Source organism: Triticum urartu, chromosome 2 (genome assembly GCF_003073215.2).
Source record: "Triticum urartu cultivar G1812 chromosome 2, Tu2.1, whole genome shotgun sequence".
In the NCBI taxonomy this organism is placed as follows: Eukaryota; Viridiplantae; Streptophyta; class Magnoliopsida; order Poales; family Poaceae; genus Triticum; species Triticum urartu.
This window is the reverse complement of record NC_053023.1, coordinates 5,193,201-5,218,706: the sequence shown is the minus strand read 5'-3', so window position 1 is coordinate 5,218,706 and position 25,506 is coordinate 5,193,201. Positions and strand designations below refer to the sequence as shown.

General features: G+C 50.0%; 1 protein-coding gene across 1 annotated transcript; it reads right to left on the bottom strand.

Moving 5' to 3' along the window:
* Positions 1-7,417: 7,417 nt before the first annotated feature.
* On the bottom strand, positions 7,418-8,178 carry LOC125534693 (C-Jun-amino-terminal kinase-interacting protein 2-like). Its single transcript, XM_048697845.1, has 2 exons — positions 7,679-8,178; positions 7,418-7,598 (listed from the first exon to the last, which is right to left on the bottom strand). The coding sequence occupies exons 1-2, from the start codon at positions 7,951-7,953 to the stop codon at positions 7,418-7,420; spliced, it is 456 nt and encodes a 151-aa protein (XP_048553802.1). The 5' UTR covers positions 7,954-8,178.
* Positions 8,179-25,506: the final 17,328 nt, after the last annotated feature.

The window sequence follows — 25,506 nt, the reverse complement described above, 5'->3', positions numbered from 1 at the left end:
TTAGCCGTGTGCGGTGCCCCCTCCACCATATTCCACCTCGGTCATATTGTAGCGGTGCTTAGGCGAAGCCCTGCGACGGTTGAACATCAAGATCGTCACCACGCCATCGTGCTGACAGAACTCCTCCCCGAAGCTTTCCTGGATGGGAGCCCGGGGAGCGTCATCGAGCTGAACGTGTGCTAAGAACTCGGAGGTGCCGGAGTAACGGTGCTTGGATCGGTTGGACCGGGAAGACGTATGACTACTTCCTCTATGTTGCGTCAACGCTTCCGCTTCGGTCTACGAGGGTACGTAGACAACACTCCCCCCTCTCGTTGCTATGCATCACCATGATCTTGCTTGTGCGTAGGAATTTTTTTGAAATTACTACGTTACCCAATAGTGGCATCCGAGCCTAGGTTTTTATGGTTTGATGTTATATGCACGAGTAGAACACAAGTGAGTTGTGGGCGATATAAGTCATACTGCTTACCAGCATGTCATACTTTGGTTCGGCGGTATTGTTGGATGAAGCGGCCCGGACCGACATTACGCGTACGCTTACGCGAGACTGGTTCTACCGCCGTGCTTTGCACACAGGTGGCTGGCGGGTGTCAGTTTCTCCAACTTTAGTTGAACCGAGTGTGGCTACGCCCGGTCCTTGCGAAAGTTAAAACAGCACCAACTTGACAAACTATCATTGTGGTTTTGATGCGTAGGTAAGATTGGTTCTTGCTTAAGCCCGTAGCAGCCACATAAAACTTGCAACAACAAAGTAGAGGACATCTAACTTGTTTTTGCAGGGCATGTTGTGATGTGATATGGTCAAAACGTGATGAGATATAAGTTGTTGTATGAGATGATCATGTTTTGTTGAAGTTATCGGCAACTGGCAAAAGCCTTATGGTTGTCTCTTTATTGCATAAGATGCAAGCGCCAAATAATTGCTTTACTTTATCGCTATGCGATAGCAATAGTTGCAAGAGCAATAGTTGGCGAGACGACCATGTGACGACATATTGATATAGATCAAGATGATGGAGATCATGGTGTCATGCCGGTGACGATGGAAATCATGACGATGCTTTGGAGATGGAGATCAAAGGCACAAGATGATGATGGCCATATCATGTCACATATTTTGATTGCATGTGATGTTTATCTTTTATGCATCTTATCTTGCTTTGATTGACGGTAGCATTATAAGATGATTCCTCACTAAATTTCAAGATAAAAGTGTTCTCCCTGAGTATGCACCGTTGCCAAAGTTCGTCGTGCCCAGACACCACGTGATGATCGGGTGTGATAAGCTCTACGTCCATCTACAACGGGTGCAAGCCAGTTTTGCACACGCAGAATACTCAGGTTAAACTTGACGAGCCTAGCATATGCAGATATGGCCTCGGAACACTGAGACCGAAAGGTCGAGCGTGAATCATATAGTAGATATGATCAACATAGTGATGTTCACCATTGAAAGCTACTCCATTTCACGTGATGATTGGTTATGGTTTAGTTGATTTGGATCACGTGATCACTTAGAGGATTAGAGGGATGTCTATCTAAGTGGGAGTTCTTAAGTAATATGATTAATTGAACTTTAATTTATCATGAACTTAGTCCTGGTAGTATTAGCATATCTATGTTGTAGATCAATAGCTCGCGTTGTTGCTTTCATATGTTTATTTTGATATGTTCCTAGAGAAAAATTGTGTTGAAAGATGTTAGTAGCAATGATGCGGATTGGATCCGTGATCTGAGGTTTATCCTCATTGCTGCATAGAAGAATTATGTCCTTGATGCACCGCTAGGTGACAGACCTATTGCAGGAGCAGATGCAGACGTTATGAAAGTTTGGCTAGCTCAGTATGATGACTACTTGATAGTTTAGTGCGCCATGCTTAACGGCTTAGAATCGGGACTTCAAAGACGTTTTGAACGTCATGGACCATATGAGATGTTCCAGGAGTTGAAGTTAATATTTCAAGCAAATACCCAAGTTGAGAGATATGAAGTCTCCAACAAGTTCTATAGCTAAAAGATGGAGGAGAATCGCTCAACTAGTGAGCATGTGCTCAGATTGTCTGGTTACTACAATCGCTTGAATCAAGTGGGAGTTAATCTTCCAGATAAGATAGTGATTGACAGAATTCTCTAGTCACCATCACCAAGTTAGTAGAACTTCGTGATGAACTATAGTATGCAAGGGATGACGAAAACAAATCCTGAGCTTTTCATGATGATGAAATCGATGAAGGTAGAAATCAAGAAAGAGCATCAAGTGTTGATGGTTGACAAGATCACTAGTTTCAAGAAAAGGGCAAAAGGAAAAAGGGGTTCTTCAAGAAAAACAGCAAGCAAGTTGCTGCTCATGTGAAGAAGCCCAAGTCTGGTCCTAAGCCTGAGACTAAGTGCTTCTACTGCAAAGGGACTGGTCACTGGAAGCAGAACTACCCCAAGTGATTGGCGGATAAGAAGGATGGCAAAGTGAACATAAGTATATTTGATATACATGTTATTGATGTGTACTTTACTAGTGTTTATAGCAACCCCTCAGTATTTGATGCTAGTTCAGTTGCTAAGAGTAGTAACTCGAAACAGGAGTTGCAGAATAAGCAGAGACTAGTTAAGGGTGAAGTGACGATGTGTGTTGGAAGTAGTTCCAAGATTGATATGATCATCATCGCACACTCCCCTATATTTTCGGGATTAGTGTTGAACCTAAATAAATGTTATTTGGTTTTTTTGTTGAGCATGAATATGATTTGATCATGTTTATTGCAATACGGTTATTCATTAAAGTCAGAGAATAATTGTTGTTCTGTTTACATGAATAAAACCTTCGATGGTCATACACCCAATGAAACAAGTTCGTTGGATCTCGATCATAGTGATACACATATTCATAATATTGAAACCAAAAGATGCAAAGTTAATAATGATAGTGCAACTTATTTGTGGCACTGCCGTTTAAGTCATATTGGTGTAAAGCGCATGAAGAAACTCCATGCTGATGGGCTTTTGGAATCACTTGATTATGAATCACTTGATGCTTGCGAACCATGCCTTATGGGCAAGATGACTAAAACGCCGTTCTCCGGAACAATGAAGCAAGCAACAGATTTGTTGGAAATCATACATACTGATGTATGTGGTCCGATGAATATTAAGGCTTGCAGCAGGTATCATTATTTTCTGACCTTCACAGATGATTTGAGCAGATATGGGGATATCTACTTGATGAAACATAAGTCTGAAACATTTGAACAGTTCAAAGAATTTCAGAGTGAAGTGGAAAATCATCGTGACAAGAAAATAAAAGTTTCTACGATATGATTGCAGAGGTAAAATATTTGAGTTACGAGTTTGGCCTTCAATTAAAACAATGTGAAATAGTTTCACTACTCACGCCACCTGGAACACCATAGTGTAATGGTGTGTCCGAACGTCATAACCGTACTTTATTAGATATAGTGCGATCTATGATGTCTCTTACCGATCTACCACTATCGTTTTGGGGTTATGCATTAGAGACAGCTGCATTCACGTTAAATAGGGCACCATCTAAATCCGTTGAGACGACACCGTGTGAACTATGGTTTGGCAAGAAACCTAAGCTGTCGTTTCTTAAAGTTTGGAGTTGCGATGCTTATGTGAAAAAGTTTCATCTCGATAAGCTCAAACTCAAATCGGAGAAATATGTCTTCATAGGATACCCAAAAGGAGACAGTTGGGTACACCTTCTATCACAGATCCGAAGGCAAGACATTCGTTGCTAAGAATGGATCCTTTCTAGAGAAGGAGTTTCTCTCGAAAGAAGTGAGTGGGAGGAAAGTAGAAAACTTGATAAGGTAATTGTATCTTCTCCCTTATTGGAAAATAGTTCATCACAGAAATCTGTTCCTGTGACTACTACACCAATTAGTGAGGAAGCTAATGATGATGATCATGTAACTTCAGATCAAGTTACTACCGAATCTCGTAGGTAAACCAGAGTGAGATCCGCACCAGAGTGGTACGATAATCCTATTCTGGAGGTCATGTTACTTGACCATGACGAACCTACGAACTATGAGGAAGCGATGATGAGCCCAGATTCCGATAAATGGCTTGAGGCCATGAAATCTGAGATAGGATCCATGTATGAGAACAAAGTGTGGACTTCGGTGGACTTGCCCGAGGATTAGCAAGCCATTAATAATAAATGGATCTTCAAGAGGAAGACGGACACGGATAGTAGTGTTACTATCTACAAAGCTAGAATTGTCGCAAAAGGTTTTCGACAAGTTCAAGGTGTTGACTACGATGAGAGTTTCTCACTCGTATCTATGCTTAAGTCTGTCCGAATCATGTTAGCAATTGCCGCATTTTATGAAATCTGGCAAATGGATAAACAAAACTGCATTCCTTAATGGATTTATTAAAGAAGAGTTGTATGTGATGCAACAAGATGGTTTTGTCAATCCTAAAGGTGCTAACAAAATATGCAAGCTCCAGTGATCCATTTATGGACTGGTGCAAGCATCTCGGAGTTGGAATATACGCTTTGATAAGTTGATCAAAGCATATAGTTTTATACAGACTTGCGGTGAAGCCTGTATTTACAAGAAAGTGAGTGGGAGCACTACAACATTTCTGATAAGTATATGTGAATGACATATTGTTGATCGGAAATAATGTAGAATTATTCTGCAAAGCATAAAGGAGTGTTTGAAAGGAGTTTTTCAAAGAAAGACCTCGGTGAAGTTGCTTACATATTGAGTATCAAGATCTATAGAGATAGATCAAGACGCTTGATAAGTTTTTTCAATGAGTACATACCTTGACAAGATTTTGAAGTAGTTCAAAATGGAACAGTCAAAGAAAAAGTTTCTTGCCTGTGTTACAAGGTGTGAAGTTGAGTAAGACTCAAAGCCCGACCACGGCAGAAGATAGAAAGAGAATGAAAGTCATTCCCTATGCCTCAGTCATAGGTTCTATAAAGTATGCCATGCTGTGTACCAGATCTATTGTATACCATACACTGTGTTAAGAGAGGGAGTACAATAGTGATCTAGAAGTAGATCAATGGACAGCGGTCAAAATTATCCTTACTGGAATAAGGATATGTTTCTCGATTACGGAGGTGACAAAAGGTTCGTCGTAAAGGGTTACGTCGATGCAAGTTTTGACACTGATCCAGATGACTCTAAGTCTCAATCTGGATACATATTGAAAGTGGGAGCAATTAGCTAGAGTAGCTCCATGCAGAGCATTGTTGACATAGAAATTTGCAAAATACATGCGGATCTGAATATGGCAGACCCGTTGACTAAACTTCTCTCAGAAGCAAAACATGATCACTTTTTGGGTCTTAATCACATAGCGATGTGAACTAGATTATTGAATCTAGTAAACCCTTTGGGTGTTAGTCACATGGAGATGTGAACCAATCACATAAAGATGTGAACTATTGATGTTAAATCACATGGCGATGTGATCTAGATTATTGACTCTAGTGCAAGTGGGAGACTGAAGGAAATATGCCCTAGAGGCAATAATAAAGTTATTATTTATTTCCTTATATCATGATAAATGTTTATTATTCATGCTAGAATTGTATTAACCGGAAACATAATACATGTGTGAATACATAGACAAACAGAGTGTCACTAGTATGTCTCTACTTGACTAGCTCGTTAATCAAAGATGGTTATGTTTCCTAACCATGGACAAAGAGTTGTTATTTGATTAACGGGATCACATCATTAGTTGAATGATCTGATTGACATGACCCATTCCATTAGCTTAGCACCCGATCATTTAGTATGTTGCTATTGCTTTCTTCATGACTTATACATGTTGCTCCTATGACTATGAGATTATGCAACTCCCGTTTGCCGGAGGAACACTTTGTGTGCTACCAAACGTCACAACGTAACTGGGTGATTATAAAGGAGCATTACAGGTGTCTCCAAAGGTAGATGTTGGGTTGGCGTATTTCGAGATTAGGATTTGTCACTCCGATTGTCGGAGAGGTATCTCTGCCCCTCTCGGTAATGCACATCACATAAGCCTTGCAAGCATTACAACTAATATGGTAGTTGTGAGATGATGTATTACGGAACGAGTAAAAAGAGACTTGCCGGTAACGAGATTGAACTAGGTATTGAGATACCGACGATCGAATCTCGGGCAAGTAACATACCGATGACAAAGGGAACAACGTATGTTGTTATGCGGTCTGACCGATAAAGATCTTCGTAAAATATGTAGGAGCCAATATGAGCATCCAGGTTCCGCTATTGGTTATTGACCGGAGACGTGTCTCGGTCATGTCTACATTGTTCTCGAACCCGTAGGGTCCGCACGCTTAACGTTACGATGACAGTTATTATGAGTTTATGCATTTTGATGTACCGAAGGTTGTTCGGAGTCCCGGATGTGATCACGGACATGACGAGGAGTCTCGAAATGGTCGAGACATAAAGATTGATATATTGGAAGCCTATGTTTGGTATCGGAAGTGTTCCGGGTGAAATCGGGATTTTACCGGAGTACCGGGAGGTTACCGGAACCCCCCGGGAGCTATATGGGCCTTAGTGGGCTTTAGTGGAAAGGAGAAAGGGGCAGCCCAAAGGTGGGCCGCGCGCCTCCCCCCTCCCCTAGTCCTATTAGGACAAGGAGAGGTGGCCGGCCCCCTCTCTCTCTTCCCCCTCGGGGAATCCTATTCCAACTAGGATTGGGGGGGAGTCCTACTCCCGAGGGAGTAGGACTCCTCCTGCGCCTCCTCCTGGCCGGCCGCCCCCTCCCCCTTGGCTCCTTTATATACGGGGCAGGGGGCACCCTAGACACACAAGTTGATCTTCGTGATCGTTCCTTAGCCGTGTGCGGTGCCCCCCTCCACCATATTCCACCTCGGTCATATTGTAGCGGTGCTTAGGCGAAGCCCTGCGACGGTTGAACATCAAGATCGTCACCACGCCGTCGTGCTGACGGAACTCCTCCCCGAAGCTTTGCTGGATCGGAGCCCGGGGAGCGTCATCGAGCTGAACGTGTGCCAAGAACTCGGAGGTGCCGGAGTAACGGTGCTTGGATCGGTTGGACCGGGAAGACGTACGACTACTTCCTCTACGTTGCGTCAACGCTTCCGCTTCGGTCTACGAGGGTACGTAGACAACACTCTCCCCTCTCGTTGCTATGCATCACCATGATCTTGCGTGTGCATAGGAAATTTTTTGAAATTACTACGTTACCCAACACTTTCTTCTTCACAGCCGCAAGCAAGACCACGTCGGCTCTGGCCTTGTGCTCGTCAAGAACTCTATAGAGTTGCTGCAATCATGCATAAACCAGAAGCAAACAAGGCATGAGTTGAGTGATTCAATGATAAACTATGAACGAAACTGAAGACAAGTGATTCAGAAGAGAACTTACCCAAAATTTGGTGATCACGGCCTTAGCGGTCCGTCCCGTACTCCGCGTTGCTGCAAGCCTCGTAGTGGGCCCAGCTCGTGGCCAAAACCCGCAGCTGCGGGTCCCTGTCTGGCCGCGGGCAGAATAGGCCAGGCCAAAACTCCTTCAACAGGACAGTGATAAGGCCGTTCGGTTTACGGCCCTTTCCGCGAAGGATCCAGTTTCTGCAAAAGAATCAAATGATTGCCATGTGTACAATAAGAAAATGTTGTCATGTGTTGAAAAATGATTGAGAGGCACTTACTCTGTCCCCACAGGTTCAATGAGCCACTTGTGCTCCTCGATAGAAGGTGGTGTAGGTAGTCCGGCATTACCACGCAGCCACCCCTGCGGAGCACCCGGTGGCAAGTCACCCCACAACTCGGGATCAACATCCCCTCCACCCTCCTCGCCCTCCTCCTCACCCTCCTCCTCGGCCTCCTCCTCCTCGCCCTCCTCCTCCTCACCCTCCTCCTCCTCGCCATCAGGAACATACTCCTCCTCCTCAGACTCAGAAGGTGCCTCTGTATAGGAGGGCATCGAAGAAGACCCTCCTATTTCGGACACGGCCCGGAGTTTTTTGCCTCGGCTACCTCTCCCCCCACCTCCTCCTCCTCTAGGGGCTCTCCCCCCACCGCCTCCTCCTCTAGGGTCTCCTCCCCCGACCCCTCCACCTCCCTGTGAGGTGTCATCCTCGCGTAGTCGGGAGGGAACCTTGTGGGCTCGTCCACTCCGAGTAAGTCCTTTGAATTTACTGAGGAAACTGGCGCCGCTTGGAACTTGCCCATGATTAGCAAAACCTGCATTGAGAAGAGAATAAACAATTAGTAAGGATATCAATTAACAAGCATACAGGAAACATTAATACCAGAAGAGCAATTAAGCCATACTATTGTAATTAAAAGACTTACATTTTCTAGAACCCATATGAATCATCACTATTGTAATCTATTTGTGGACCGGTCTCTCATCACTATCACGCATATCTTCTTCGTTGTCTGACGGAGGTGGAGGCTCTTCCTCATCGTCAGCGTCTTCATTTAACTTTTCAAGCATAATTATGTCTCTTTGATTCACAACTGCCTCACCATCAATCCGTGCGTCGTCGTCGTTTGGGTCCAGGTCAACATAACCCAAGTCATCATCCTCGTTGTTTCGGACCACGTCATCATGTTCCTCTTGATAGAACACTCCCTCGTATGTCATGGGGTTTATGTTGTAGTAATCATCATCGTTCGGGTCCGGTAGCTTACCATGCGGCGACACCACGGGTAAGGCAGATAATATACTTGTGTGGCCTGGGTAGCGGCGATAAAGAGATCAGCTCCGGCATAGACGGTTGATGGTTTAACTTCAACTAAACCAACAGAAGGCGTATGTCTCAGACCCTTTTTGGGGTCGAACCATCGGCATTTGAACACAGTGAGACTTAGGTGTTCGCGGCCACGTTTGAATGTAAGCTCGTATATTTTTCCTACCCTTCCGTAGTAATCTACTTTATTATCTCCTTCAGTGAAGACTCCGGTATTTATGGTTTTGGGATCAGGCCGACTGTTCTGGTGCTCCTCTGTATGGAAGCGATACCCATTCACATCATACTTTTGGCATGTCATGACGACAGGGTCAAAACCCATGGAAACCCATCTCAATTCTTCATCCATTGATTCGGTCGGATCATTTCCCTACAAGTTTAATTGAAATTATAGGTTGCATGAGTTTAATTGAAATAGGTAATAGGGAAGTGTGAAAAATTACTTTCTCCATGAACCACGCAACGAAATTTTTCCTTCCATCAGCACCCTTTCGGAGAAATCTATGCCGATGGCCTAGCCGTCGGCGTACCTCTGCCACGTGGCGTCCCATGGTGCTCCTGGTGGCAGTGCTATGCCTATGGCAAAGCCGTAGGCATAGATGGAATCTATGCCGACGGCTTTGCCATAGGCATAGTCCTGCCACGTGTCTTTCCCTGGTTTCTCCTGGCGGCAGGGCTATGCCTACGGCAATGCCGTCGGCATAGATTTTCATCTATGCCGACGGCTTTGCCGTAGGCATAGATCTGCCACGTGGCAAGCCCTGGTAACTCCTGGGCTTATATATGCCGACGGCTTTGCCGTAGGCATAGTTTTTTTTATTTTATTTTCCCTGTTTTTCTCTGTTTCAATTCATTTGACAGCATTTAAAAGCAGAATAATATGGAATTATGCAGAAATATGACAGTTCATCATCTAAACATACTCAAGTTCATCATCATCATCTAAACATAGTCAAGTTCATCATCATCATCTAAAGATCATCACCGGCGGAAGTTCATGAACATAAAAGTAGTGCAAGACATGGAACATCATAAAAGTAGCAACATGAAAGGCATGGCACGACGGCCACATGCACGGAATCATCATCGACATCAAGCAAGACCACCTCCGCCAAAACCACCACCACCAAGACCACCTCCGCCAAAACCACCACCACCAAGACCACCTCCGCCAAAACCGCCACCCGCGACCACCATCACTCTGCCAGATCGGAGTGACTGGGGTCGACGGAGCAGTAGTCGAGCCACCGGTCCCCTACATGTTTCAGAAAAGATTCTAACGGTAAATATGATATGATAGTGTTGAATGAACGAGAACTAGTTTGCCAGTAGTTAGGCAAATGTACTAACCGGACCATCACTGCCTAGTGCCACCCATTCATCGAACGTGGGCACGTGTGGGGGTTCTCCCGCAGGTGGTGGTGGGGGTCCCATTTGTGGTGGATCCGTGCGGTTACTCCAAGACGCCAACATAGCCTGGAATGTTAGTTAAACAAGCAAACTAGAAGGTCAGAAGGAATGAAAGTGCAAAAATTTAGCTTGGTTTTAAGAGGGCAAAACTAACCGCCATCATCTGACGGTTGTAATCATCATTTGCCTTCACTCGTTGCAAGATACTCTCGCACCTCGAGATTCCTATGCTCGACAAAGGCCTTATATGCCTACATAATTAGGTTGTTTCTAAGTGAGCAATGCTGAAAATGAACTGAGAATGCTAGAGAGAAAAAGATAAAGGGGAAGTACTTACAGCATGCTGGCGGGCTAAGGGAGTCTGTGAACGCCCCGTACTCTCTAACTGGCTCGGGTTGGTAGACCGAAGCCGTGTGTACGAGATCGAAGGAGTTATCAAGCCATCGAAACACGGATACCGGCCATGTGACTTCCCCTGGATGGCCACCACCGCCGTGTCGTCGATCTGAGACTGGGCGACCTCAGGAACAGGAACATCCGGATGCAACTTCTGATAGTGCTGAGTGTAAGACTCCAGGTGCTCCTCGGTCTTGCCGTAGTACTGGCTCTCGCCCTCCTTGGGATGACTCCGCTCGCGGGCCAGCTTCCACGACTCAATGTCTGAGAGCGGCCTCTTCAACTTGTCCTCCTGCAACGTCAAACAGAAGTTAGCCATACATAAGAACATGACGGTAAAGAAGAACAAAAATGCATCATGCATATAGATATACCTTCATGGCCTTGAAGCCCCAGTGGTTCCTGTTTCCTTGGCCGTGTGTCCCGTCTTTTCCACGGTTAGCCCGGGCCTTTGATGCTCTTGGCAGCAAACTCTGCATCGTCGCCGAGCCACCTATCCACCAACTCCCATCGTCATGCCTTCCATAGCACCAACGAGGAACAACCTATGCAAATTTTGGAAGCATGACATGTGAGCACGAAACATATAGTTGAATGCTTGAAACAATGATAAGTTAGTAATAGTTACCATCATGAACTGCTCCCTGTTCAAGGTAAGTCGTTGCCTCTGCGCTTGAGTTTTGGTCATCTTTTGTTGCAGGTAGATGTGGTAGTACTGCGAGACGGCAACCCAGTGCACCTCGTACTGCAACTGACGAGCTTTCTTCTTCGCAGCCGCAAGCAAGACCACGTCAGCTCTGGCCTTGTGCTCGTCAAGAACTCTATAGAGTTGCTGCAATCATGCATGAACCAGAAGCAAACAAGGCATGAGTTGAGTGATTCAATGATAAACTATGAACGAAACTGAAGACAAGTGATTCAGAAGAGAACTTACCCAAAATTTGGTGATCACGGCCTTAGCGGTCGTCCCATACTCCGCGTTGCTGCAAGCCTCGTAGTGGGCCCAGCTCGTGGCCAAAACCCGCAGCTGCAGGTCCCTGTCTGGCCGCGGGCAGAATAGGCCAGGCCAAAACTCCTTCAACAGGACAGTGATAAGGCCGTTCGGTTTACGGCCCTTTCCGCGAAGGATCCAGTTTCTGCAGAAGAATCAAATGATTGCCATGTGTACAATAAGAAAATGTTGCCATGTGTTGAAAATATGATTGAGAGGCACTTACTCTGTCCCCACAGGTTCAATGAGCCACTTGTGCTCCTCGATAGAAGGTGGTGTAGGTAGTCCGGCATTACCACGCAGCCACCCCTGCGGAGCACCCGGTGGCAAGTCACCCCACAACTCGGGATCAACATCCCCTCCACCCTCCTCGCCCTCCTCCTCACCCTCCTCCTCGGCCTCCTCCTCCTCGCCCTCCTCCTCCTCACCATCAGGAACATACTCCTCCTCCTCAGACTCAGAAGGTGCCTCTGTATAGGAGGGCATCGAAGAAGACCCTCCTATTTCGGACACGGCCCGGAGTTTTTTGCCCCGGCTGCATCTCCCCCCACCTCCTCCTCCTCTAGGGGCTCTCCCCCCACCGCCTCCTCCTCTAGGGTCTCCTCCCCTGACCCCTCCACCTCCCTGTGAGGTGTCATCCTCGCGTAGTCGGGAGGGAACCTTGTGGGCTCGTCCACTCCGAGTAAGTCCTTTGAACTTACTGAGGAAACTGGCGTCGCTGGACTTGCCCATGATTAGCAAACCTGCATTGAGAAGAGAATAAACAATTAGTAAGGATATCAATTAAACAAGCATACAGGAAAAACATTAATACCAGAAGAGCACATTAAGCATACTATTGTAATGATCATTAAAAGAACTTACATTTTCTAGAACCCATATGAATCATCACTATTGTAATCTATTTGTGGACCGGTCTCATCATCACTATCACGCATATCTTCTTCGTTGTCTGACGGACGTGAGGCTCTTCCTCATCGTCAGCGTCTTCATTTAACTTTTCAAGCATAATTATGTCTCTTTGATTCACAACTGCTCACCATCAATCCGTGCGTCGTCGTCGTTTGGGTCCAGGTCAACATAACCCAAGTCATCATCCTCGTTGTTTCGGACCACGTCATCATGTTCCTCTTGATAGAACACTCCCTCGTATGTCATGGGGTTTATGTTGTAGTAATCATCATCGTTCGGGTCCGGTAGCTTACCATGCGGCGACACCTTCTACTCTTTCTGGCATGGGTAAGGCAGATAATATACTTGTGTGGCCTGGGTAGCGGCGATAAAGAGATCAGCTCCGGCATAGACGGTTGATGGTTTAACTTCAACTAAACCAACAGAAGGCGTATGTCTCAGACCCTTTTTGGGGTCGAACCATCGGCATTTGAACACAGTGAGACTTAGGTGTTCGCGGCCACGTTTGAATGTAAGCTCGTATATTTTTCCTACCCTTCCATAGTAATCTACTTTATTATCTCCTTCAGTGAAGACTCCGGTATTTATGGTTTTGGGATTAGGCCGACTGTTCTGGTGCTCCTCTGTATGGAAGCGATACCCATTCACATCATACTTTTGGCATGTCATGACGACAGGGTCAAAACCCATGGAAACCCATCTCAATTATTCATCCATTGATTCGGTCGGATCATTTCCCTACAAGTTTAATTGAAATTATAGGTTGCATGAGTTTAATTGAAATAGGTAATAGGGAAGTGTGAAAAATTACTTTCTCCATGAACCACGCAACGAAATTTTTCCTTCCATCAGCACCCTTTCGGAGAAGAGCAAGTGCCTCCGCTTCAGTAGGAGGCAGCATTCCCGTCCATTCTTCTTCAATGAATCGACTACAATAAGAAAAGCGGTATAAGAACTAGGCAAAGTGAACATAACGAATTGACTAAAAGAATGGTGCAAAGGTATTACCTCATCCACTCATCCTCAACTTCCTTGATGTTGTGCAAGATATAAAACATGACATCCTCCCACTCATCTCGTGGCATGACATAAGGTTTCGAGCATCCAGCCCTACCACCTTGCCCGATGAATAGAGGCAAGTTGGGTTTATACTTGGGTTCTTCTGTATTGTATCGAGACACCTTATTGTGCAACATGGGAACATGGTCCGGATAGTAGGCTGTCCTGAGGTCTGCCACCTCCTCTAGGATAACTGCCTCAGCTATGGAAGCTTCAATCTTAGCTTTGTTTCCACATTTCTGTCTCAGATGCTTGTTCTGTCTCTCAGGGCCGTACTGCCAACGATTCTGCACAGGGCCCCCCAACAATACCTCGTTCGGGAGGTGCAAAATGAGATGTGTCATCGGAGTAAAGAAGCCTGGCGGGAAGATCTTCTCTAGCTTGCATATCAACTCTGGCGCCTTCTTATGCATTTCTTTTATCTTCTCAGGACATACTTCTTTAGCACAAAGCGTGTGGAAGAAATGGCTTAACTCCGCAAGCACACGCCAGACATGCTCAGGAACATAGCCCCGAACCATCACCAGCATAATCCGCTCAATCCATACATGATAGTCATGACTCTTGAGCCCGGTCACTCTGCCCGTTGAAAGATTGACCCCCTTACTTATATTCGATGCATAACCATCAGTGAACTTCATGATGTGTTTCAGCCACTTGAATGCCTCCATCTTATGATCCTTTTTAAGTACGAAGTCAGCATCTGGCTTGAACCAAGATTTTCGACTGCCTGTGGGAGGCTGCATGTGTAGACGTGGTCTATCACAAATATTCTGTTGATCAACTCTAGCATTAACATTATCCTTTGTCTTATCAGGAATGTTGAGGATCGTGTGAAAAAGGGACTCTGTGACATTCTTTTCGGTGTGCATCACGTCTATGTTGTATGGAAGTTTGAGGTCCTTAAAATAGGGAAGCTGCGTGAAGGGGGTAATGTGAGTCCAGTTGTGCGTCTCACCATATCCTTCAAATTTTTTTCCCTTTACCTTTTCCTTTGCCCTCGCCCTCATCTTCGCCTGTGGCTTTGCCTTTGCCTTTGCCTTTGCCTTTCCCTTCACCGGCAGGCTTAAGAGCTTTCAGCTGAGCAAGCACATCCGCACCAGAAAACGTTGGAATCTCGTTTACTTCATGGACAACTTTGCCTTTTGTGAAGTTCTTCTTGTCTTCCCTATCAGGATGGTCTGGAGGGAGGAACTGTCGATGCAGGTCAAATGCAACATACTTGCCACCCTTCTTCAGCCAAATGAAAATCAAGGCCTGCATGCACACTGGGCAAGGCATCTTTCCACTTGTACACCATCCGCAGAACAAGGCATAACCGGGAAAGTCATGCATGCAATATTGTAGCCAAACTTCATCAAGAAATTTTTCTGCAGATGTCGTTCGTATGTCAACCTCGGGAAGTACCAAGAATGGTGCAAATCATCCACCAACGGCTGCATAAACACACTCAAATTCTTCCCCGGATATTCAGGCCCCGGAATTATAAGCGACAGGAACATGGTCTTGCGTTGCATTATGGCGCCGGGAGGGAGATTGAGCGGAATAACAAATACGGGCCAACAGCTGTATGGATTAGACGACATACCATATGGATTGAACCCATCACCTGTTATAGCAATTCTGACATTCCCAGCCTCGGCTGCTTCCTCCGGGTACTCTATATCGAATGACTTCCATGCTTCACCTCCTGATGGATGTACAATTTTTTTGGATTGTACCTTTTCCCTTCCTTGTGCCACTTCATCATTTTGGCAGACTCCTCGGTGATGAAAAGGCGCTGCAGTCTTTTTATAAAATCAAGATACCGAAGAACCTTCACAGGGATTTTTAGCTGCTGCTTCTAACCATGCTTATCGACCACCTCAATATACCGAGAGGAACCGCACTTCCTACAGTACTTGTCATCCGCATACTCATGCCTAAACAAAAGGCAATTCTTTGGACAAACATGTATTTTCTCATAGTCCATGGAGAGCGCCTTCATGATTTTCTTCGTAGCGTACATGGTTTTCGGCAGTTCATGGCCCTCAGGCAGGCTGTTAGCCCATACTCCCAGAAATGCTTCGAAGCAACCTCGGCTACAGCCGTACTCAGCCTTGACTGCCATCAGTTGCGAGATGGCATCCAACACAGACAGCTTGGCACCCTCATAGAGAGGTTTCTTTGACGAGGCCAAGATTTCCAGGAAGGCCTTTGCGGTTTCCTCCGGTTCATTCGCTGAATGTGACGGAGGTGTCGGCTGTGCAGCAAAGACATCATCTAGCATGTCTCTAACCCCATCGTCCTCATAACCAGCAACGCGTTGTCGTATCACATCCTCTCTACCACGGTCCCGCTGGGCAAAGTTTATCGGCATATTAAAGTTGGGCATAAATCCATGCGTGCGAAGGTGCTTAGTCATCTCACTCTTATCTCTGCGGATACGTCTCTTACATCTGGCACACGGGCATTCTGGCACCATCCTCATTGGACTACGGAATATCTCTTTCAAAAACACATCAGTTTTCTCGACCCACTCTGTTGTTACTTGATTCCGACGGAAAAACCCACTATACATCCACTGATTATCTGCCATCTCTGCTTTATTGGAAGCCACACAACAAAATTAAGGATTCATTTAAATTACTCACATCAATATTTTATTTTTTTACAAGGTTGACGAGAAACGACATTTAATCCACCTACATCTCTAATAGGTAAAGATGGGTCCTAATCCCACCCGAGAATGTGTAGATTGAGTACGTTGTCCATGCTCTACCCCATTCCGAGACAAAATTTCGGCAGCACCTCCCGCTGTTCTCCAAATACACGTCTCGGCAAAATGCCGAGAGAATGTGCATCCGGAGAACAACAGGGAGGCACCGCCGAAATCCTGTCTCAGAACGGGGTAGAGCATGAACAACGTACCCAATCTACACATCCTCGGGCTGTCCGTGGAAAGCGCTGGACAATCCGAAAGAGATGCGGTGATAAATATGCAATTGAATGCATATTTATTGATACAACCCTTTCGGACGGGAGACCTAGGTTACGCGACTTGATGTGAAAATGTAATCTAGTGACATGGAAAAAGTGGACGAGGTCATGGAATTGCTGCTCACCCTCCGATGTAGAGGATGCAGTCGATCAAAGGAGGGACGATCGTGGACCAACACCTCCAACGCCGACGGTCACTCCACGAAGATGGAACACCACAAATCCTGTTAATTCGACCAAGTGAAAAAAATTAGGTCTTCACCTCACATTAACCATTTGGCACAACATTATGAATCGACATGAAACAACATGTCAAATTGCAAAAAAAAATCTTTATTAAGTATTTTAGAAACCAAGTGCCTCGATTTGCTTCTTATATATGAATCAACATGACCAAAACACTAACTTGACCAATATTCATCCATCTATCACAAACTTGCCCAACATCTAATTCATCTATATTCACAAACTTAGTAAAAACTATCTAGTATGTATCTAAATACCTAATAAAACTACACAAAACTATCTAGTATGTATCTAAATATCCATCCATCTATCTATTCATCTAGCATCCATCCATCTATCTAGCATCTATCTAAGCCAGCATGAACACGAGCAATGGCAACAATGGTTTGTGGGAGGGGTGCTCACTGGGGCTGGGGGGGAAAGGCGGCGTCCGGCGGTGGAGGGAGGTGCTCACTGGGGCTCAAGGGCACGGCGGTGGACGAGCAGGGCCGGCCGAAGCCGCGCCCACGCGTGCTCGTCGGGGCGGCCTGCGGGCTCCGGGAGGCCGAGCCAGGCGCGGGGAGCCCTGCGACCGGCGGCGGCGCGAGACGGGGTCGGCGCAAGGCTGGTGGACGACGGCGGTGTGGGGTCGGGGTGGGGTTGGGGGAGGCCGGGGCGGGGTCGGCGCGGGACGGGTGGACGGCGGCGGCCCAAGGGGGCGGAGAGGGTTGGGGTGGAGGCGGGGAGAGGCGCGGGCGGCTGCGGCGGGCGGCGGGGAGCGGCACGGGTGGAGCGAGCGGCGGGGAGCAGCGCGGGTGGAGCAGCGGCGAGTGGCAGTCGGCGGACGATGCGGGTCGAGGCGGCGGGGTGCAGCTAGCGAGAGGAGGCTGCGGGTGTGGGAGAGAACGAGTGGAGGAGGGTGGCCGCGAGTGGATAAGGCATACATAAAACATGCCACGTGGCATATATGCCGACGGCTAAGCTGTAGGCATAGGTATATTTCTTTTTTTATGCAACAACACTATTCTTTTTCTAAAAAAGGTTGTGTTTCCACTATGTTAATTACACACTAGCCTTCCTATACCCTCCGTGAAGGGGGTGTCCGTGACGGCGCTGTCCGTGTGAGGGCCGGGGGTGCCGGAGGGCGCGGGGTCAGGGCGGCACTGAGGCCGAGCAGGAGAGGCCGGAGGGCGCGTGTTCGGGGCAGCGTGAACCGGCCTGGAGAGGTGGCAGGGCGGACGGGGGGTGGTGGTGGGGTGAGGGTATGAATAGGGTGGTGGCGGCGGCGGGGCGCGGGTAGGGGGAGGGTGGGCGAGATGGGGAATGAGTGTGGAGGAGGCCAACGGAACGTCTACTACCGTGTCATCGCCGTCCGTGAGGGGGGGGCACGCCCCGGAGACGCGTGCCGCCTCTTCGGACATGCCACCACACCACCCCGCATGTATGAGGGCCCGGTGCGACGCTCCGGTGGCATTGCTACCCCCCCCCCCCCAGGGCTCCCATCCCGCCTAACCCTGTAGCGTTTGACCACGGGATCTAGCCCTTTGACTTTGCACGGACGGGCTTTGACCAGCGGACCTCCCCGCCCGGTTGTGTTAGGTCAGCCCATAGGAACACTTTGGAGCAACAATCGGGCCAGACCCACAGCAAGATCCCCTCCGTGTAGACCCGACGCGTCCGTTTCCCCCCTCCAGGTGCCGGCGGCGGCGCCGTCCGTGGGGGGGCACACCTCGGACACGCGTGCCGGGCGTTTGCAACCGCCACAACACTTCCAGACTTGTGAGAGGCCGCCTACGCAAGATTTGGCGGCATGCTAGCCCCCGGAGGCCGCCGGCCACAGCTGTAGACGCGCGAAGGGCAATCCGCGTAGAGGGAATTTTTCGGATACTTCTCCATCACCAAAAATTATGAAAAAATACCATAGTTCCTATAGCACATGTGCCCACGTCGTGCAAAAAAACTCATGATTTTATCGCGCTCCGAGTATTTAATAATATTCACGCCGCATCGTTGCCGCAGAACGTCTACTACCGTGTCATCGCCGTCCGTGAGGGGGGGCCACGCCCCGGAGACGCGTGCCGCCTCTTCGGACATGCCACCACACCACCCCGCATGTATGAGGGCACGGTGCGATGCTCCGGTGGCATTGCTACCCCCCCCAGGGCCCCCGTCCCGCCTAACCCTGTAGCGTTTGACCACGAGATCTAGCCCTTTGACTTTGCACGGACGGGCTTTGACCAGCGGACCTCCCCACACGGTTGTGTTAGGTCAGGCCATAGGAACACTTTGGAGCAACAACCGGGCCAGACCCACAGCAAGATCCCCTCCGTGTAGACCCGACGCGTCCATTTCCCCCCTCCAGGTGCCGGCGGCGGCGCCGTCCGTGAGGGGGGGCACATCCCGGACACGCGTGCCGGGCGTTTGCAGCCGCCACAACACTTCCAGACTTGTGAGAGGCCGCCTACGCAAGATTTGGCGGCATGCTAGCCCCCGGAGGCCGCCGGCCACAGCCGTAGACGCGCGAAGGGCAATCCGCGTAGAGGGAATTTTTCGGATACTTCTCCATCACCAAAAATTATGAAAAAATACCATCGTTCCTATAGCACATGTGCCCACGTCGTGCAAAAAAACTCATGATTTTATCGCGCTCCGAGTATTTAATAATATTCACGCCGCATCATTACCGCAGAACGTCTACTACTGTGTCATCGCCGTCCGTGAGGGGGGCCACACCCCGGAGACGCGTGCCGCCTCTTCGGACATGCCATCAGACCACCCCGCATGTATGAGGGCCCGGTGCGACGCTCCGGTGGCATTGCTACCCCCAGGGCCCGCATCCCGCCTAACCCTGTAGCGTTTGACCACGGGATCTAGCCCTTTGACTTTGCACGGACGGGCTTTGACCAGCGGACCTCCCCACACGGTTGTGTTAGGTCAGTCCATAGGAACACTTTGGAGCAACAACCGGGCCAGACCCACAGCAAGATCCCCTCCGTGTAGACCCGATGCGTCCGTTTCCCCCCTCCAGGTGCCGGCGGCGGCGCCGTCCGTGAGGGGGGGCACACCCCGGACACGCGTGTCGGGCGTTTGCAACCGCCACAACACTTCCAGACTTGTGAGAGGCCGCCTACGCAAGATTTGGCGGCATGCTAGCCCCCGGAGGCCGCCGGCCACAGCCGTAGACACGCGAAGGGCAATCCGCGTAGAGGGAATTTTTCGGATACTTCTCCATCACAAAAAATTATGAAAAAATACCATCGTTCCTATAGCACATGTGCCCACGTCGTGCAAAAAAAACTCATGATTTTATCGCGCTCCGAGTATTTAATAATATTCATGCCGCATCGTTACCGTAGAACGTCTACTACCGTGTCATCGCCGTCCGTGAGGGGGGCCACACCCCGGAGACGCGTTCCGCCTCTTTCGGACATGCCACCAGACCACCCCGCATGTATGAGGGCCTAGTGCGACGCTCCGGTGGCATTGCTACCCCCCCCCCCAGGGCCCGCGTCCCGCCTAACCCTGTAGCGTTTGACCACGGGATCTAGCCCTTTGACTTTGCACGGACGGGCTTTGACCAGCGGACCTCTCCACCCGGTTGTGTTAGGTCAGCCCATAGGAACATGTTGGAGCAACATTCGGGCCAGACCCACAGCAAGATCCCCTCCGTGTAGACCCGACGCGTCCGTTTCCCCACTCCAGGTGCCGGCGGCGGCGCCGTCCGTGAGGGGGGCAAACTCCGGACACGCGTGCCGGGCATTTCCAACCACCACAACACTTCCAGACTTGTGAGAGGCCGCCTACGCAAGATTTGATGACATGCTAGCCCCCGGAGGCCGCCGGCCACAGCCGTAGACGCGCGAAGGGCAATCCGCGTAGAGGGAATTTTTCGAATACTTCTCCATCACCAAAATTATGAAAAAATACCATCGTTCCTATAGCACATGTTCCCACGTCGTGCAAAAAACTCATGATTTTATCGCGCTCCGAGTATTTAATAATATTCACGTCGCATCGTTACCGCAGAACGTCTACTACCGTGTCATCGCCGTCCGTGAGAGGGGGCCACGCCTCGGAGACGCGTGCTGCCTCTTCGGACATGCCACCACCACCCTGCATGTATGAGGGCCCGGTGCGATGCTCCGGTGGCATTGCTACCCCCCCCAGGGCCCCCGTCCCGCCTAACCCTGTAGCGTTTGACCACGGGATCTAGCCCTTTGACTTTGCACAGACGGGCTTTGACCAGCGAACCTCCCCACCTGGTTGTGTTAGGTCAGCCCATAGGAACACTTTGGAGCAACAACCGGGCCAGACCCATAGCAAGATCCCCTCCGTGTAGACCCGACGCGTCCGTTTCCCCCTCCAGGTGCAGGCGGCGGCGCCGTCCGTGAGGGGGGGCACACCCCGGACACGCGTGCCAGGCATTTGCAACCACCACAACACTTCCAGACTTGTGAGAGGCCGCCTACGCAGGATTTGGCGGCATGCTAGCCCCCGGAGGCCGCCGGCCACAGCCGTAGACGCGCGAAGGGCAATCCGCGTAGAGGGAATTTTTCGGATACTTCTCCATCACCAAAAATTATGAAAAAATACCATCGTTCCTATAGCACATGTGCCCATGTCGTGCAAAAAAACTCATGATTTTATCGCGCTCCGAGTATTTAATAATATTCATGCCGCATCATTACCGCAGAACGTCTACTACTGTGTCATCGCCGTCCGTGAGGGGGGCCACACCCCGGAGACGCGTGCCGCCTCTTCGGACATGCCATCAGACCACCCCGCATGTATGAGGGCCCGGTGCGACGCTCCGGTGGCATTGCTACCCCCAGGGCCCGCATCCCGCCTAACCCTGTAGCGTTTGACCACGGGATCTAGCCCTTTGACTTTGCACGGACGGGCTTTGACCAGCGGACCTCCCCACACGGTTGTGTTAGGTCAGTCCATAGGAACACTTTGGAGCAACAACCGGGCCAGACCCACAGCAAGATCCCCTCTTCGGACATGCCACAACACCACCCCGCATGTATGAGGGCGCGGTACGACGCTCCGGTGGCATTGCTACCCCCCAGGGCCCCCGTCCCGCCTAACCCTAGAGCGGTTGACCACGGGATCTAGCCCTTTGACTTTCCACGGATGGGCTTTGACCAGTGGACCTCTCCACCCGGTTGTGTCGGGTCGGCCCAGAGGGACACCGGGGAGCAACATCTGGGCCAAACCCACAGCTAAATCCACTCCGTGTAGACCCGATGCGGTAGTTTCCCCCCTCCAGGTGCCGGCGGCGGCGCCGTCCGTGAGGGGGGCCACGCACCGGAGACGCGTGCGGCCTCTTCGGACATGCCACAACACCACCCCGCATGTATGAGGGCCCGGTACGACGCTCCGGTGGCATTGCTACCCCCAGGGCCCCCGTCCCGGCTAACCCTGTAGCGTTTGACCACGGGATCTAGCCCTTTGACTTTGCACGGACGGGCTTTGACCAGTGGACCTCTCCACCCGGTTGTGTTAGGTCAGCCCATAGGAACATTTTGGAGCAACATCCGGGCCAGACCCATAGCAAGATCCCCTCTATGTAGACCCGACGCGTCCGTTTCCCCACTCCAGGTGCCGGTGGTGGCGCCGTCCGTGAGGGGGGCTGTCGGTGTCAAAACCGGCGGATCTCGGGTAGGGGTCCCGAACTGTGCATCAAGGCCGGATGGTAACAGGAGACAAGGGATAAGATGTTTTTTACCCAGGTTCGGGCCCTCTCGATGGAGGTAATACCCTACTCCTGCTTGATTAATATTGATGATATGGGTAGTACAAGAGTAGATCTACCACGAGATCAAGGAGGCTAAACCCTAGAAGCTAGCCTATGGTATGATTGTTGTGTATGGAGTTGATTGCCTACGGACTACAACCCTCCGGTTTATATAGACACCGGATAGGGTTAGGGTTACATAAAGTCGGTTACAATGGTAGGAGATCTTGAATATCTGCATCGCCAAGCTTGCCTTCCACGCCAAGGAAAGTCCCATCCGGACACGGGACGAAGTCTTCAATCTTGTATCTTCATAGTCCAGGAGTCCGGCTGAAGGTATAGTCCGGCTACCCGAACACCCCCTAATCCAGGACTCCCTCAGTAGCCCCTGAACCAGGCTTCAATGACGACGAGTCCGGCACGCAAATTGTCTTCGGCATTGCAAGGCGGTTTCCTCCTCCAAGTCCTTCATAGAAGATTGTAAACACCAAGAGTAGTGTCCGGCTCTGCAAAATAAGTTTCCACATATTGCCATAGAGAGAATAATATTGACACAAATCAAATCTGCCGACGTATTCCGCAGTGCGTCATCACACTACGGCCAAGTCCCTTACTCGAATCGTTTTTACTTTTCCACCTCAGCATGTTTTGCGAGGCGGTTTCCTTGGCACGTCTTGTCAAAGCAGAGATCGTGTACCCCCTTTATGGGATTCTCATCAATACGGATGTGGGTAACCCAACCGTGCCATTTATCACGGTGCTTGGGAGGCAAGCAAGTTTTACTAGGCTGGTGGGGACGCACAACCGCATCCGCCCATATAAGGGGATAAGGATCCACCCTTTTACCTACGCCTTCTTCCTCTTTTGCCTATCCATCTCCTACGCACTCAAGCTCCAGCGCCCAAGCCCACACTTCCCACCTCAACCTTCTCCAGCAATGTTCGGAGCGGGAGGCAAGTGGATGGTCTCCTCCGTCACGGAGGGCCATGTCAAAAAGCTAAGGAAGGTCGGATACTTGTCCAAAGACATCGCGCACCGGCTTCCCGAGGAGGGGCAGCTTCTCCCCACCCCAAGGCCCCATGAGAGGGTAGTATTCCTTCCCCACTTCCTCCGCGGACTGGGTTTTCCACTCCACCCATTTGTCCGGGGGCTCATGTTTTACTATGGCCTGGATTTCCACGATCTGGCCCCGAACTTCGTCCTCAACATCTCGACGTTCATCGTCGTGTGCGAGGCCTTCCTCCGCATCCGCCCCCATTTCGGCCTCTGGCTCAAGACCTTCAACGTCAAGCCCAAGGTGGTGCGCGGCAGCCAGGCGGAATGCGGAGGCGCCATGGCGGGCAAGATGGCCAACGTCCTATGGCTCGAGGGCTCCTTCGTGGAGACCCTGAAGGGGTGGCAATCGTGGTGGTTTTACATCACCGAGCCGCGTGATCCGAAATGGATCGCAACCCCCGAGTTCCGATCCGGACCCCCCACGCGGCTTATGTCCTGGAAAGAGACGGGCCTGTCGTGGGGCGACGAAAAAGAGGTGACCGGACTGCAGACATGCATCCAGTCCCTGGTGAGCAAGCCGATCAAGCTCGTCAATGTAGTCTAGGTTATGCTCGTCCGTCGGATCCTCCCGTGTCAACAACGGGGCTTTAATCTGTGGGAGTTCAACCCGGCGCAGCACCAAACCCTTAACAGGCTCTTCGACACGACGTATGAAGATTTCTAGAAGGTGCTAACCAAAGGCGCCGAGGCTCCCACATCCGCTTCCGAGGACCGCGGATACAACTCGCGGCGTCACGCTAGCGAGGTAAGCTATTTTCACCTTTTACAGGATGTTAAGTTTTTTCATAGTTTGACTCTATGCGGGATCTAAGCTCCCTTACCTTTGACAGGCTTGGCGGGCGAAGTCCGGATCGATTAACTGTCCGGCTCCCTTGCCCGAAGACCCAGCCCCCGCTCTACTAGAGAAGCTGCTGGTTCCGGGACCTTATGTGGTGCCGGAGAAGAAGGCCAAGAAGAAGAAGGCCACGGGGACTCGAAAGAGTTCCCAACATATGGTGGTGTCGGACTCGTCGTCCGACGAGTCCGAGACGCACTCCCCCCGTGAAGACGAGGAGGAGGAAGAAGAAACCTCTCCCCCCCAGCGGGGGGGAGGAGAGAAGAGGAAGGCTGCCCCAACGGGGGAGGCCGAGGGGTCTAGGAAAAGGAAGACCCCTCCGCCGGACTACGCCCCCAACGCCGAAGAGGGCAAAGAGGAGTGGCCAAGCAGGGCCAAGCGTCCGGCGAAATTTTAAGTTCAGATATCAGAATAACTCATGATGTTCCTTTGTTGCACAGCTTTCCCTAATGTCGAACATAATTATGCAGCCCGCCCCGGGCCGAACTCAACGAGTCGTCGAGCGGCTCCCTGGATTCATCGGACGTGAACTCAGTTCCACCCGCTGTCTCCCCCCGCACTGCGGACGACGCCGAAGTGGCGTCGCAACGAGCTCCGAGGCAGGAGGAGATGGTCCTGGAGGAGCCGCAGGGCGACCTCCCGGACCCCAGGAGTAAAGGGGACAAGACCCCCCAGGGCTCCAAGTCCGGCTTTGTGCCGGACACCGCGCCGGAATCTTCAACAGTTCTGGACCGCGGTAGGCGAACTCCTTCCAAGAGGAGCAAGCCTTCTGAGCCGCCGGCCTCCGTCCAACCGGAGGTGCCGGACAATCTACTCGAGGTGCTTGACGGCGCCTCCATCGACGAGGAGCACTGTACTATTATGAGTACGGTGATCCAGAAGGTTCAGTCCGCCAAGAGCGGACTGAGTGAAGCTTGCACTAGCCTCCTAACGGGCTTTGAGGTAAGTAAAAGTATGTAAAAATATAACCGCATAGACAGTGGCCCCTGATGCTCTGTTTGGCGTTCGGAAAGAAAAGCCGAATAGAGGATCTAGTAAATTTTGCAAGAGTCTAACAATAAAGAGTCAATATGCGTGTGCAGGCTTCGCTGCTATCCACCGCCGCACTGACTGCGGAGGTGGGTGTCCTGAAACAGGACCTCAAGCGGACCGAGCAAGAGCTCGGCCTTGCCAAGCGG

Bases quoted from the DNA above. Each gene is read 5' to 3' on its own strand.
- LOC125534693 (XM_048697845.1), bottom strand. From the start codon at position 7,953: ATGCCCTCCTATACAGAGGCACCTTCTGAGTCTGAGGAGGAGGAGTAT. The intron at 7,599-7,678 runs GTAAGTGCCTCT...ATTCTTTTGCAG, and splicing joins ATTGAACCTGTGGGGACAGA to AAACTGGATCCTTCGCGGAA.